Here is a 13382-nt window from a genome sequence, read left to right as displayed (position 1 = left end):
CAGAGACGCACCCAAGACTTAACTTAAGGGGGACGGGGGCGGGGGCTGTAATTTCTGGCAACCTACATATTTTTTATGCCCACAGGCTATTGAATTTAAGTTGTGAGTCCGTTCTTAAATAAGTAAAAGGATATGACTCATGATTAAATATGCAAAATTTCCAGAAAATTTTGAAACCGTGGGAAAAAAGGGTTTTTTCGGGGGTTTTCAGGAAAAATTCAAATTTTTTTTAAACCAATTGAAGTTTAATAATTGTGTATTTTTTCAAAAAAAGTGCTATATATATATTTTTTTTTCTTCTTTTTTAGAAATACGTATAAAACTATTTTACAAACCTTTATGTTACTACAAGTAGATTTCCAAGTTCAAAACAACAGAAATTATCCAAATTTGATCAATCATCATTCAGCGATTTATTTTTATAGTAGGGTGTGACCTTTATGAATTTTAAATCAATTTGAGAGATTTTTTTCCTTATACTGAAATTTTAAATATGAAGGTTTTTTTTCTCTATAAAAAAAACTTGTTACACGCATTTACATACGTGTGTACTGTACACAGGCACAAATACAAAAAAAAATGAAAATGTACTAAAATTTTAACTTAAACATTTCCAATAATTGATATTAGTCAACTATTTATACATTAACAGCTTTTGTAAGAAAATCTGCAAATAAGACTTTACTGCATAGGGAAATTAAATTATTTTGTAGAATGTAGTATCATAATTTAATATTTTCTTGTGGGATACTAAACATAAAAAAATATTTTTTTAAAAAATACATTGGAATGCAAGTATCATAAATTTTTGAATACATTATTTTGTACGAGAAATTTTAAAATTTTCAATTTTTCCCGAGTGGAAATGAACCTGGGAAGATGAAAATTTTGAAGAAAATAATTATTTTCTAAAAATTACAAAAACCAATTAAAATGAATTATTTTCCTGGTTTAAAGCTATCCTAACATTTAGGACGACTTTGAGTCACGGCAAAAATGGACAGCAAAATAAATTTTAAACAAGAATGTGGCCACTTTAAAACAGAAAAATAAAATTTCCAAAAGTTCAAAAACTCCCTTTGTAATTTGTAACATTAAAAGATTTCTATCATTTATAATATTGTGTCGAATATCAAAATGTATTAAGAGTACTTTCGACTTCAAAAACAGCTTCCATAAAGAAGCTGCTGAGTTATTGAATGATGCATTCAGCTAAGTTCAGTATTACAACTTTTTTTTTTCTTCTTTCAAAACAAACGAAACTAAACTTATTTCAAAACCATACCCGGAGACTGCCGCGCTGGGCCTTCTTGTGTGCTTTTTCTTTCTTTTTTTTTTTTAACAAAATACAGTCGGACCCCGGTTTAACGAACCTCTAACAAATTTCACGATTTAACGAATTTTTTTTCTTCCCCGAGTAAAATGAATGCAGAAACCCCTATTTTGCGAATAATAAACCCCGAAATAACGAATTATTTTAACAGCCGAAATTTTTGTTAATTTGAGTTAGGAAATATTGGATTGTTTTCCAAATGTTACATTATATTGTCCGAAGCGGAAAAAGACTTTTCTTGGAATCAGCAATTTTTCACGGACGAAGGGGCAACCAACGAATAGTGATTCTGATGCAGAAAGCGATAGTGAAACTTCCATTAAAACTTACTTTTTCAAATTTTTTACACGGCCTGGAAACAGAAAAAACATATCTCACGCAACAAGCTACAAAAGACAGTATTTTTTTCTTTCCATAAAGTTGAAAAAGAACTATTTTTAGTCAAGTATCAAGGAAATTGGCAAATATCTATTACTCAGTAATTTAAAATTTAAAATTAAGTAACTTGTGATAAGTCGTAGAATACTGAAAAAAAGGGGACACTTTCTAACTATGAATATTTTTGCGCAGTTGTTGATTAAGGGTTTTAGACAAGAAAAGTGCTTTTTTTTTAAATTTTTTCACAGCCCGATATTACGAATAACCCCGAATTAACGTATAAAAGTTTCGGTCCCGGTGAATTCGTTAAATCGGGGCCCGACTGTATACAGCAAATTTTGTATTGCGCAATGTTAACCGCTACGACTCAAAGTTACCTCGATTAACTACAGGATTACCACGATGTTAAACACTTTCAAGCACAATAAACAATGCTTTTGCAAGTAAAAAAAAAAACAGTACTAGCAAGCAAAAATTTCTTATTAAATGCGTTGCCAAAAACTTTTATTCTTTGCGGTATTTTCAGAACAACATATGCAGACCGCCAGCAATAGATATAACTTTAATATCAAGCTTTCAATAAGCCCAGTTTTAATGGAATGTTTTCATTAAAATCAAGGTCAGGTGGACATGCCGCTTTATGGCTGCTCCTTCCTACACCTCTACGCGCGCTGTCAAGTAATCAGTAAACACGAATCTTCACTGCTTCGTTACTCTTCAAACGGAAAAAGTTGATTTACAGGCAGCGTAAACCCTTTGGCATCGTGAAGAATGAATATTTTGACGACTAAATGTACGAGAAATAGACGAGACAAGGCAGTTCTAGAAACGACTTTTCAACAGTTGTGAAAAGTTTTTTTTTTTTTTTTTTCAGAATTCATATTTGGGCCCCTGCCATTTGTCGGCCAGTGATTTGCGTATTTCACTGCGATTATTTTCCACCTTAAACTACAAGAAGAAATTGAAAGAATCCGACTTGAAAACAAGTTGTAATAAAATTAAATTGCTTGGAATTTGCAATTTCGTACATTTATGAAAAAATTAGTTATACTTTCGTAGTTACACTCTCAAATATATTTTAGCAAAATAAATTAAAACGAAAGAATTTCGAAAAAGAAAATGATCTACGCTCCCTATTCTGGTTTTATATTGCTCAAATTTTGTCACCTCACTTAAAAATTTATAGTGCATACAATTAGTGGCGTACCTAGCATGGTTGTCATGCCCCCCCCCCCCCCCATATACACAAACGCAAAAGAAAAAAAAATTAAACATGAAATTCATGCAGTTTTCACAAACTACATTTGTGTTATAACGATATTTTGATTGTTTTGTTTAAAAAAAGTGGGGGTCAGGGAGGTTGCCACCCTGAAAATTTTCAAATTTGTAGTTTTAAAAATGCATTTCAGCTTCATATTTTTCCAAAACTTGCATTTTCACTTTAGGTGTCACCCCCCCCCCCCCCCCTCCGTAGCGACGCCACTGCATACAAATGTATAATTTCCTCAACATTTAACTCTATGATTCTGGAAATTTCAAGCAGCGATACGTTCTGGAATTAAACTACTAAATGCCGGCTATTATGGCTAGTATGTGTGTATATGAAAGCACCGTTAAACGATCGACCGGAAATGCAGATAACCCGCAAAGTCATTTGTAAACTGGGCTTAGTGCCCATATGCCTGGACCTCTCAAATAAATTGGCAAAGCGCCCTGAGGATGCGATGCAAGGATCAAGTAAGATTGGAGAAAAGCTCTCTAGGAATCAAGTTTTTAAATTCCATTCAATTCTAACAAAATTAAGTTTATCTTTGAAAGTGAAAGATTTTAAATCAATTATAATGCACGAGGGGGATTTTTTTTTTTTTTCTTCCTTACACTTCTCACGAAAAGATACGTCATTCAGGGTAAGTTTGATCCAAAATACATAGCATTTTTAAAAAACTTGAAAACCGGTACTCTGTGAGCGTGTTTCAGAACTGCAAATACATACCCGGTTTATTTAAAAGATTATGGCATGGTGAGAATCTTTAGACAGCTATACAAAAATGTATATCGCTATTACATCATGAGAGCTGCTGATTTAAGTTTTCGGCTCAAGTCTTCAGAATGTAGTTTTTTTTAAAATTCGTTTAACAATTTATATTCAGTTTTTTTACATTTATTTTAAGTACATAACTTATTTATTTGAGAGTTAAAAATTTTCACAAAACCGATATTAAATTAAAAATTTTAAGAAAAAATAAATTGATGGATTAACAAAATTTTAGAAACATGATGCAAATATCAACCCAGTGTCAAGTTAATTATAAAAAAAATAGAAATCTCTACACGAATTGAAGATACATTACAGAAAAAAAAAACCATTCATTATCCGAAAAGGTTTTGTTTTTGTGACAAATTTCTGTAAGAGCTAATTTCTGCGACTACTAAATCTGAGGTTTGATACTAGTAAATGAACATTGTGTAACCTTAAAAAGTCAGTAATCCAACGTTATTAAGCACAAAACTTGCAAATGATTGCAGACACGTGTTTCATTTCCAAGTTTTGTGCTTAATAACGTTGGATTACTGACTTTTTAATTTTTCAGCACAAAGGTATTTATTCTTTATTCTTTATTATTGTGTAACCTCTCTAAAGACGAAATGAAGCCACTTGATTAAACTTATCGCAACTTATTTACATTGAACTGAAGCTGGATATATTTTTTATACCTACAACTCAAGTAGTGTAATTGCACTGCCCCCCACCCCACCAAAAAAAAAAGAATGTTTCTATACATACAAAACACGCCTAGTACTGAAACAAGAATATCGCGATTTAAAACACGTGTCAAATTCAAAGACTGAAAACTATCAAGACTTTGTGCAACACAATAAGAGTCAGTTAAAGATCTTTGTATTAGTAGAATATAAATACAATATTTTTTTTTCTTAAGCGCTCTAAAAATGTTATGGCACTTCATTAGTTTCACTTGATCATCCTTTTACGTTTCAAAATTTTTTAATTACGCAAAAGTAATAATTATCATCAGAATGAGGACTACCAGAAATTGAGTGTCTCATGAAATACTTCAAAATGTGTCATACGATCTCTGTTGTAAATTATTTCTTAACTTAGTATAAAATAGGTTACTTTATTACTACGAAAAATAATAAAGTGAAATAAATAAATAAAATAAAAGTAAAAATATATAAAGTAAAGGTAAAAATAAATAATTGAAAAAAAAAAAGTATATTAAAAGTTTAAAAAAAAAAAAACCGTTGTAACGAAACACGCAAAAATAGGTGAAAAACGAAAAACAATATTTTTAGCCCAACAAGACAAAAACAATTTAAAATGTTATTCTTGGTAAAGTTTTTTCTTTTTTTCTCTCTCTTTGAACAAACTAACCTAAGTTTTGACTGGGAGGGGGAATATCACCATATTATAAAGAAACATTCCGTTTGCTTTCTGCTTCCTGTAACAGCACTTCCTTCAAACAATTTCTTAAATTGATCATTTGTTTCTCAATATTCAGCACATTGTAGTAGTTCTTTAAGCATTAAGATGCTAATTATTTTTGTTCGTTTTTTTTCCTCGTCGATTAACGAAAACATAGATTACAATTTCAACTTGTAAATGCAAGGTAAGAATTACGCTGAGCGCTGCTTAGATAACTATCAAATTATTATTATTATTATTAGTTGGCTTTTTTCAATACATGTCTTATAAAGCTTGTCATAGACAAAGGAGGAAATAACTTCATTCTACCAAAACATAACTTCATTTACGCTTCGTGGAAATAGAAACAAGCTACTTTTGTAAGGTTGACGTACAGCTCATATTCTGGGAGTTGTTTATGAAAATAAAAACAAGCATGCACAAGTAAGGATAATTACTACTTGTGCGACTAAACGGTAGCTTAACTTAAACTATCGAAAGGTTCGTATTTGGATTTCAAAGTAGAAAAACTACGGCGTTCTGAAATTTACTATATTAAGTTTCCGATTTACTGTTGACACTTTGTTTCAATTCTATCGCACATGCCTAATCTGTGAGCTAAAGATAATTAAATAAAAGAACAATTCGAGGCAAAATTATAGGCATTTCATTTTGATGGAAATTAACTTGGACAGAGGCTTTGCACTCCAGTCCCGCAACAACATTCGAAAAAATATAGCATTGCTTTCACTTCGCTCTTTGACTCAAACTTGACGTATAGTAAGGTTGGGAGTTAGCGCTCCTGAAGTTTAACCCGTGCATGGGACTGATCGTGATTGAAATGCAAATCTGTACCGATTCAGTGCATATAAATTAGGGTTAATAAGAGTTAACCAAATTAGTGGGGAACTAGGCCTTACCTTCGCTTCCCCGGCGCAGTATGAATCCCTCCTTCGGCTTCTTGCTCCATGCGGACTGCTTGTACCAGTCGGGGATGGTCAGGTTCTGCAGCGATCGCTCTATCCGCAGCTCGTGCTCGGACTTAACTCGCCCCTGTCCGGTCGAGAGTCTGTTCTCGGGGGGCTGGGCCCTCTCCCGGTTGTCGGCGTCCAGCAGAAAGTCCATGCTGCGAGCTCGGCTGCCCAGGAACTCGCCAGCAGCAATGGCCGGATCCCCGCCGTAACCGTTCGAGTGCGCGCTCTCCTCCTCCTCCTCCTCTTCGTCGGTGTAGTCGCCGCTCGTGCCGGGGCGGCGGCGGTGGTCGTGGTGCGCGCGCACGTCCGCGATCTCGAGGGGCTCACGGCGCCCCCTCGCCTTTGCCTCCTTCAGGCGCTGCGAGCACGAAGCCCAGGCGATCTCTCCCGTGCACCGGCGGTAGGGCAGGACGACGGAATCCGGCTTGGTGGACGGCATCGCGCGCTCGGGAGGTCCGGCATCGAGTGGCGCCTGGCCCGGGGCGGCGCCGGACTTTTTCTTCTTCCTGATCTGATCGATGCGGCGCTTGCTGGAGCGCACGGCCGCCTCCAGCGCCCCCAGGTCCGGATGACTGGCGGCAAGTCGGGCCCTCTCCTCCCTCGCCGACCGCCTGAACTCGTCGAAGCGCCGCAGGGGCGCACCGTGGGGGTCCTCATCCTCCTCGGACACCTTTCTGCCGGACTCCTTCGAACTCAAGTCCTGTTGGCTCAAACGCTCAAAAAACTCTTTTCTCGCGGAGGCGATTTTGCCTTTCAGGCGTATTGTTTTTAAGGACTGGTTAGGTTGAACGGAAGCGGGCGGAACAGGTGGCTTGTGGGTGACTTTTGTCGCTTTGGAATAACCAGTAATTAATTCCAATAAATCTTCTTTCTGTTTACCAGAATTGCTATCAGACACCATTTTTCCGTTTTGGGCAGCGTAAATATTCCTTCTCGCGTCAATCGTCGGTCGAACAGCGGCGGTGGGTTTGCTGTAATTCCTGTATGAATAATCCAAACTGGAACGCATATTCAAGGGGGGACAAGAACCAGATCTGTAATTAGAAGTGTCTTCTTTGACAGGTCTGCTGCTGTTATTGCGACTTCGGGCTTCGAAGCGAGCTGCTTTCTCGACTACAGTTTCCGTGCTGACGCAAATGCGTCTGTAGTGCCTGGACCTCTCCTGGGGTGGCAAAGAACGATGTAAATAATCTCCCCTGGCACTATGACCGAGGTAGTCCTCAATCCGCTGGCTGACACTTTTACTCAAGAGGGCAGACAAGGGCACAGAAGAGCGGAGTTGCTCGTGACAGCGCCTCAAATCAGGGGTACTCTTCGATTGGCCGCTCCAAGTATCACTTTCATCATCCTCTTTTGGGGGTTCTCTGCCGGCAGACTGGCTACGCTGATATTCGGCGCGATTAGGAGACGATTTCCTCTTTTCGTACTCGATGCTCAGATCATCCGAACTTTTAATGCAACACGATATGATATCAGGTTGACTTTCGATGTTATTACATATTAAATTCAAAAACTCGGGTGAAGACTTATACAATGAACCTTCCGTGTAATTATTTTCATGATTTTTAAATGCAAAATCTGCAGGCGTTTCTTCAAAGCATAATTGTGCGTCAATATCTAAACTCTTCACACCAATATCAGAACTGCTCTTATCTATACTAAATAATTCATTGTTTACTATCACGTCACAACTGTCCAAAGGAACACTCACCTTTTCTTCGCCGACAAAATTAGATTTTACTTTATCCGGGGAACATTCCGCGACAGTGACTTCTGAACTTGTTTCGTCACCCTTTGCATGAGGAAGCACGACAGCCACAGGTGGTTGCACCTCTTTGCTTTCAATATCAGTAGAATTCGACACAGCACTTGAAACTTCTACGGATACTTCGCCAGATAACAAATCATTCGGGATTTGCGTTTCATTGATAAGCAATTCATTTTTCAAAACTAATTTGTCAGGTAAAGAAAGGCGCCACTGGGAATGCGACGCATTATCACTACTACGACCGAGGTAGGCGTGATTCGACGATCCAAGCACGTGCGGTTCGGCTTCTGCTGCCCCTTCCTCACTGACAGCTTTTGCCTCTAGCAAGTTGATATCATCTGTTTCTCCACTCACGCATCTCTCGTACGCACCACCCTTTTCCTCACTTCGCATTCCGCGGGTCATTGGGTCAACGGTGCTCCTTAACTTATTTCCTGCCTCGGATTGTAAAACGTTTTCACTAATAGATGGCGACACCTCACTGATTTCGAAGTTGCAGAAACTTTTCTCTGTTGAATTTTCAACTTCATTTATGGAATTATTTACAGTCGATTGCGAATGCTTGGTTTTGTCAATTATATTATCAGAACTGATTATATTGTTTATTTTTTCTAAACTATGTTGTGTCTGTTGAACGGGGCTGTTAGTTTCAGTAATTGAGGATATATTTTGCTCATTTGAATTTGATTTCTCAAGTGAAAGTTTAAGTTCTTCAACAGAGTTATTAGCAGCTGATTGCAAATGGTGTGTTTTGTCAACAATACTTTCCGTGCCGTTAATATCTTCTTCTTCTAAACTATTCCGTGTTGGTGCATTTTGCAGTGATACAAGACTATTACTTTTAATTATTGGAGGTTTATTTTCCTCATTCGTAGATGTGATTCCTTCCTGGCTTATTTCACCACGTGATGTAATTAAACCGTCAGTATCTACTTCGTGTAATGTATTGCATTTTAAAGTTTTCGGAAAAGTCAATGACCCTAAGTTATTATTAACAGGAGGTTCATCATCAAAATTTATGGGTTCTATTGAATTGTTTTTACGTTCATTCTCAGGACTCTGACCTTTAATGATGTCATCTTTTGGTATATTATCTGCGCAATAATGTTCAAATCTGGGATCTATGCTATTCAATTCATTTGTTTGCGATGTAGAATATTCGTTTTCTTTTGAAGTAAAATCATTTTCTTCGTTGCCTATATTTTCATTCAAATCTATTAAATTACTTCCGCCATTAGAAGAATATAGACCGTTTTGTACATCATCTGCCGCGTTTTTCAAACCACTGGATTCCTCTGCATCAAACTTCTGTCCGGTTATTCGTGTTTGAGACGTTTTAATGTCATGAATTTCCGGTTGTAAACGCAAATTATCCTCAATTTCTAAAGCCCCTTTCTTAAGGCCTTTAAAAATGTCTTTTTCTGCGAAATTCGAAGAATCTTTTAAGAACTGTGCAATGGTTTGTTCTCTAAGACTCATAATATCATTGACGATCAACTTTTCCATTTCGTCCCTGCAGTTTATTTTTTTTAGTTCTTTGTCTAACAGCCATGCAGAAAATTGAGATAAATTTTTAGGTATGTTCCATTTTTCTTCTCCTAAATCGTCGCATTCAGAAGACTGTTCAAATTGTTTAGAAAACTCTTGAAAACTTTGAGGGATAGAGCTGCAAGATTTTGCTTCAGCCAAATCTGTTTTTGTTTTTGATTCATAAAATGCTGACGACAGAGATTTTCTCGATTTTGTAGCTTCTGTACTAGATTCAATGCTACTCAGAAATTTTGTTGACGATATTTCTTTTGACTCTCGCTCTTCAATGCTATCGTCCTCGTCATCTTCATCGTCTTCAACATAACCAGAATCATCGTGTTTCATGTCCAAAGTGTTGTTATCTTTCGATCGCTTCCTCACTCGTTTCTTGACCTCTTTCGATATTTTTATGTATTCATCGCTATCTGACGATGTAAGGGGAGACATCGAGTCCCGTTCTTTCAAAGTTGAATCATTAACTACTGGACTACAGAAATCATTGGCTTGCTCTGTAGAAAGATTAGGGAGAGAAAGACCAAGTATTTTGGGGAAAGTGTTCAGCAACAGTGATTGCACGTTTCTATTTTCCGAATATTCTTCTGCAGTTGATTCAGAAAACAAATCAGGTATTTTCGCATTTTTGAAGCTAGGATCTGTACACAAAGGACAACTATCTGAATTATCAGAGCAGCCATTTTCATTATCGGCTTTTAAAGGTCCGTCTAAACTCGAATTTTCAGAACTTTTATCTAATGCTTCAGAATTCAGCACTCCAAGCTCAGTTCCGAAACTTACTTTATTAACGACAAAAGCACCCTCCGATTCACTATTTTCCTCACTTTGGGAGGAATAATCATCTAAATGGTTAAAACTTTTCAAAGCATCATCGATATCTGAATCATTGATTGATTTTATTTTACCTCGTGATGTTATATTTTTAGACCCTGCAAACATATCGAGTTCCAAATCTTCTAAATCCTCTTCTTTAACATTTTCTCGAGATTTAGAAATAGTGCTAGTCTGTTGAGTTATATTACACGCGAAAGGAGGAAGTGTAACTTTAGTTTCTTTATCCCACAAACCAACCGTTTTAAAATTGTTATTTTTGTCGTCCTTAATCCTAATTCGCGACATCTTCCTATCTTTCATTTTAAATGAACTATATATTTCTTTCAACTGTGGAGGTAAGCCGTCATCTGTATCGCCATCATTCTCATCGTATTTTAAAGATACCGGTTCATCTGTCAATTTGTTCAACTCTGATTGGTGCTGCCATCTAGTGATCGGACTGGTTGCTTCCTGAATGTGTTGAAGATTGGAATGGTGCTGCCATCTACTGAGGGACGTCGCTACTTCGTTTGTTTCGTCATCGCTCGCGGAATGTTCCCGGCTGCGAGGCAACTTCCGAGTGTCGTCTGAAAGTGAGGGTTTGATGGGTGTTGTATTGTTCGGGGCATCTGCCATTGTCGAGTGCTGCACTTCCGTTCTCGATGCGGCCTCTTCCTGTTTTTTTATGCTGCAATCACCCAACCAAGAGGAGCTGTATACAACGTCTCCCTCCTGAGGAAAAAATAACGATTCCTCCATTGCGCTGTTTTCGGAATTTTCCGATTCCGAGCTCAAATTATCGTCTTTGGACCCCTGGTCGAAACCTATGCGGAAGCACCTGAAGTTATTTTTAATTGTTCGCTCAGGGCAAGCCGGGTGAATTTCAGCTACGAAAATATCGCAATCGGTATTCGTTCGTTCAGTCTCATCACGATTAAAAGCCGGAATATAACTTTCGGCTGGGAGGAAATAATCTTTAAAATCATCACTAAACATCAAATTGTCTTCATTACCGCCTGCAACTTCCTGAGATATATTAGAAGGTACTAGACACAAATCATCAGATCCAAGCATAAGCAAGGAAGTGTCATTTGCCGAATTTTGCAAAACCACATTGCTAACAGAAAAATTCACGTCCTCTAGAATTGCATCATTGGATGCAAAAACCTTTGAATCACTTGCGCTGGCAGCGCACCACGGATTAATTGTTTCTATCGGACTCTCCACTTTTTTAGCGGAGATCCACAATTTCTCAAAGTTGTTGGGCTCTAATGAGGAACATAAATGTTGACTTACCTCTTGCTGAGATGTGTTATCCATATTAGTAAGCACACTTTGCATGTTGGTGTCACAAAATTGCGATCTCTTATCTGAGAGCACAGAATTATTCACACATAGAGTATCCTGTTGTGGCTGCACATTGTTATCACTATTTGCACTAACCAATAAACACGGTCGTTCACATTCGCTAAATTGAGTGTAATCCATTTTTTGCACTGAATCACTATTTCTTGCGTCATCAGGGAGGAAGTTTTTGATTTGATTGGGAACAGCGTAATCACAATTGTTTTTAAATCCGCTGAAAGGCGTTTCGGCGTAATTCGCCGGTTCATACCCAGCCTCAGCCGACATCTGGACCTCCACCACGGTATCGCGGTCGTCATCCGATTCATCCCAAGATCCCCAACCGACAGAAGTTTCATCGCACTCACTGGGGCTCCGCAGGTCGTCGGAATTCTCCTCGATGATAGTCTCTAGAAATCCCCTGGCGGCTGTAGGGTCGCACAAGGAGTTGTCAGGCAGTGAGGGCGGAGTTACTCCTTGCGAGGGGTCTGAGGATCCGGTAAGCAGCAGCTCAGGGTGCCCACTTTGCATGTAAAGCAGCAACATCTGCTTCTCTTCCTCAGAGATTGATCCGTCAGGGTACTTGGGCAACTCCACGGCGGTGTGCACGAAGGAATACTCTCCACTGCCTCCTCCGCTATCCCACGTGAAGAAGGAATCCGGCTGCGGGTCCGGCACTTGGGCGTCGGTCTCCATGTCCCCAGCGCTCTTATCCGGATGGGATTGAATCACAGTATCGGCTGGCAAGCAGAATGAGGACACGCTGTTGTGTTGCTCACAAACCGAAACTTCCCGGCGTAGGTGTGGTTGCTCGCTGGTCAAACCGGTGTCGCTTATTGTTGCTGTGGTGGACGTAGCAACATGGTCAGATTTTAACCTCGTGGGGTCCAATGACGCGCTTGATCCACGACGTCGCTTCCTGCGTCGCGACGACCAGCCAAGAGCCACGACGCACGACACGCTGAGGAGCAAGACCAGCTTCAGACACGCGGCCAACCGGATAGCGTCGAGCAGAGAAGCGACTGGTCCCTCGCCCGCTGGATCTACTGAACTGGATGCCGCTCCCCCGATAGGGTTCGTCACACCTTCCCCCATTACCGGGAGTTTTCCACCAATCAGAGAACGGGCTCGCACCGAAGGAAACCGGTTCCGCGAGAAGTTTTGGAATTAAACGGAGAGAAAATAAAAGAAAACAGAATCTGTTGTTAGTCTTCTGAAGGGAAGTCATGTACGATGAATATGAGCAATAAATCGGCAGTGATTTTCGGGTCCTCTCTCTTCGTGATCCTTTTTTTTTTTTTTTTTTGTCCAGTGTTCGCTCAGTCACACTTTTGTTTCTTTATTCGTGACCCGCTAGAGAGAGATGCGATGGAATTTTCTGATGGTCGAAGAATGAAGATATTTATGTCTTCTTGTCACCTAAAAAATGAAAGAAAAATATTAGGACTTTATTATTTTATTTTTCAATACTAATAGTATGGACAAACTAGGGGGCGCACTTGTTTAAAGACTAACTCAAAGCAAAACGGGGATTTAAAAATTTGTCAAAATGTAAACGTAAGAATGCTTTATTTAATTATTTATTTTTTTATTTTTTTTTTTTTTTTAAGTGCGACAGAAATTTTTGACGGTAGACGATCAATATCTTTATTTCTTCCCATCAACCTAAAACTTAAAAGAAATATATTAAAAACTTTAATATCATTTTTGAACCTTTTAATATGGCAGAGGTTTCCAGACTAGGAGACACTTCTTTTAAGGCTAGTGCAGGGTAGAGTGGCCCATCGGTCCAATGCGCCCTCC

At 38.5% G+C, this 13382-nt stretch overlaps 1 protein-coding gene across 1 annotated transcript in view; it reads right to left on the bottom strand.

Moving 5' to 3' along the window:
• Positions 1-12674, bottom strand: part of LOC129224847 (uncharacterized) — a 34631-nt gene extending 21957 nt beyond the window's left edge. Inside the window, exon 1 of the mRNA XM_054859394.1 lies at positions 6056-12674. Coding sequence (XP_054715369.1) covers positions 6056-12674 — 6619 coding nt within the window. The remainder of the gene's footprint in view (positions 1-6055) is intronic.
• Positions 12675-13382: the final 708 nt, after the last annotated feature.

Source organism: Uloborus diversus, chromosome 6 (genome assembly GCF_026930045.1).
Source record: "Uloborus diversus isolate 005 chromosome 6, Udiv.v.3.1, whole genome shotgun sequence".
NCBI lineage: Eukaryota > Metazoa > Arthropoda > Arachnida > Araneae > Uloboridae > Uloborus > Uloborus diversus.
This window is presented reverse-complemented; position numbering and strand designations above follow the sequence as displayed.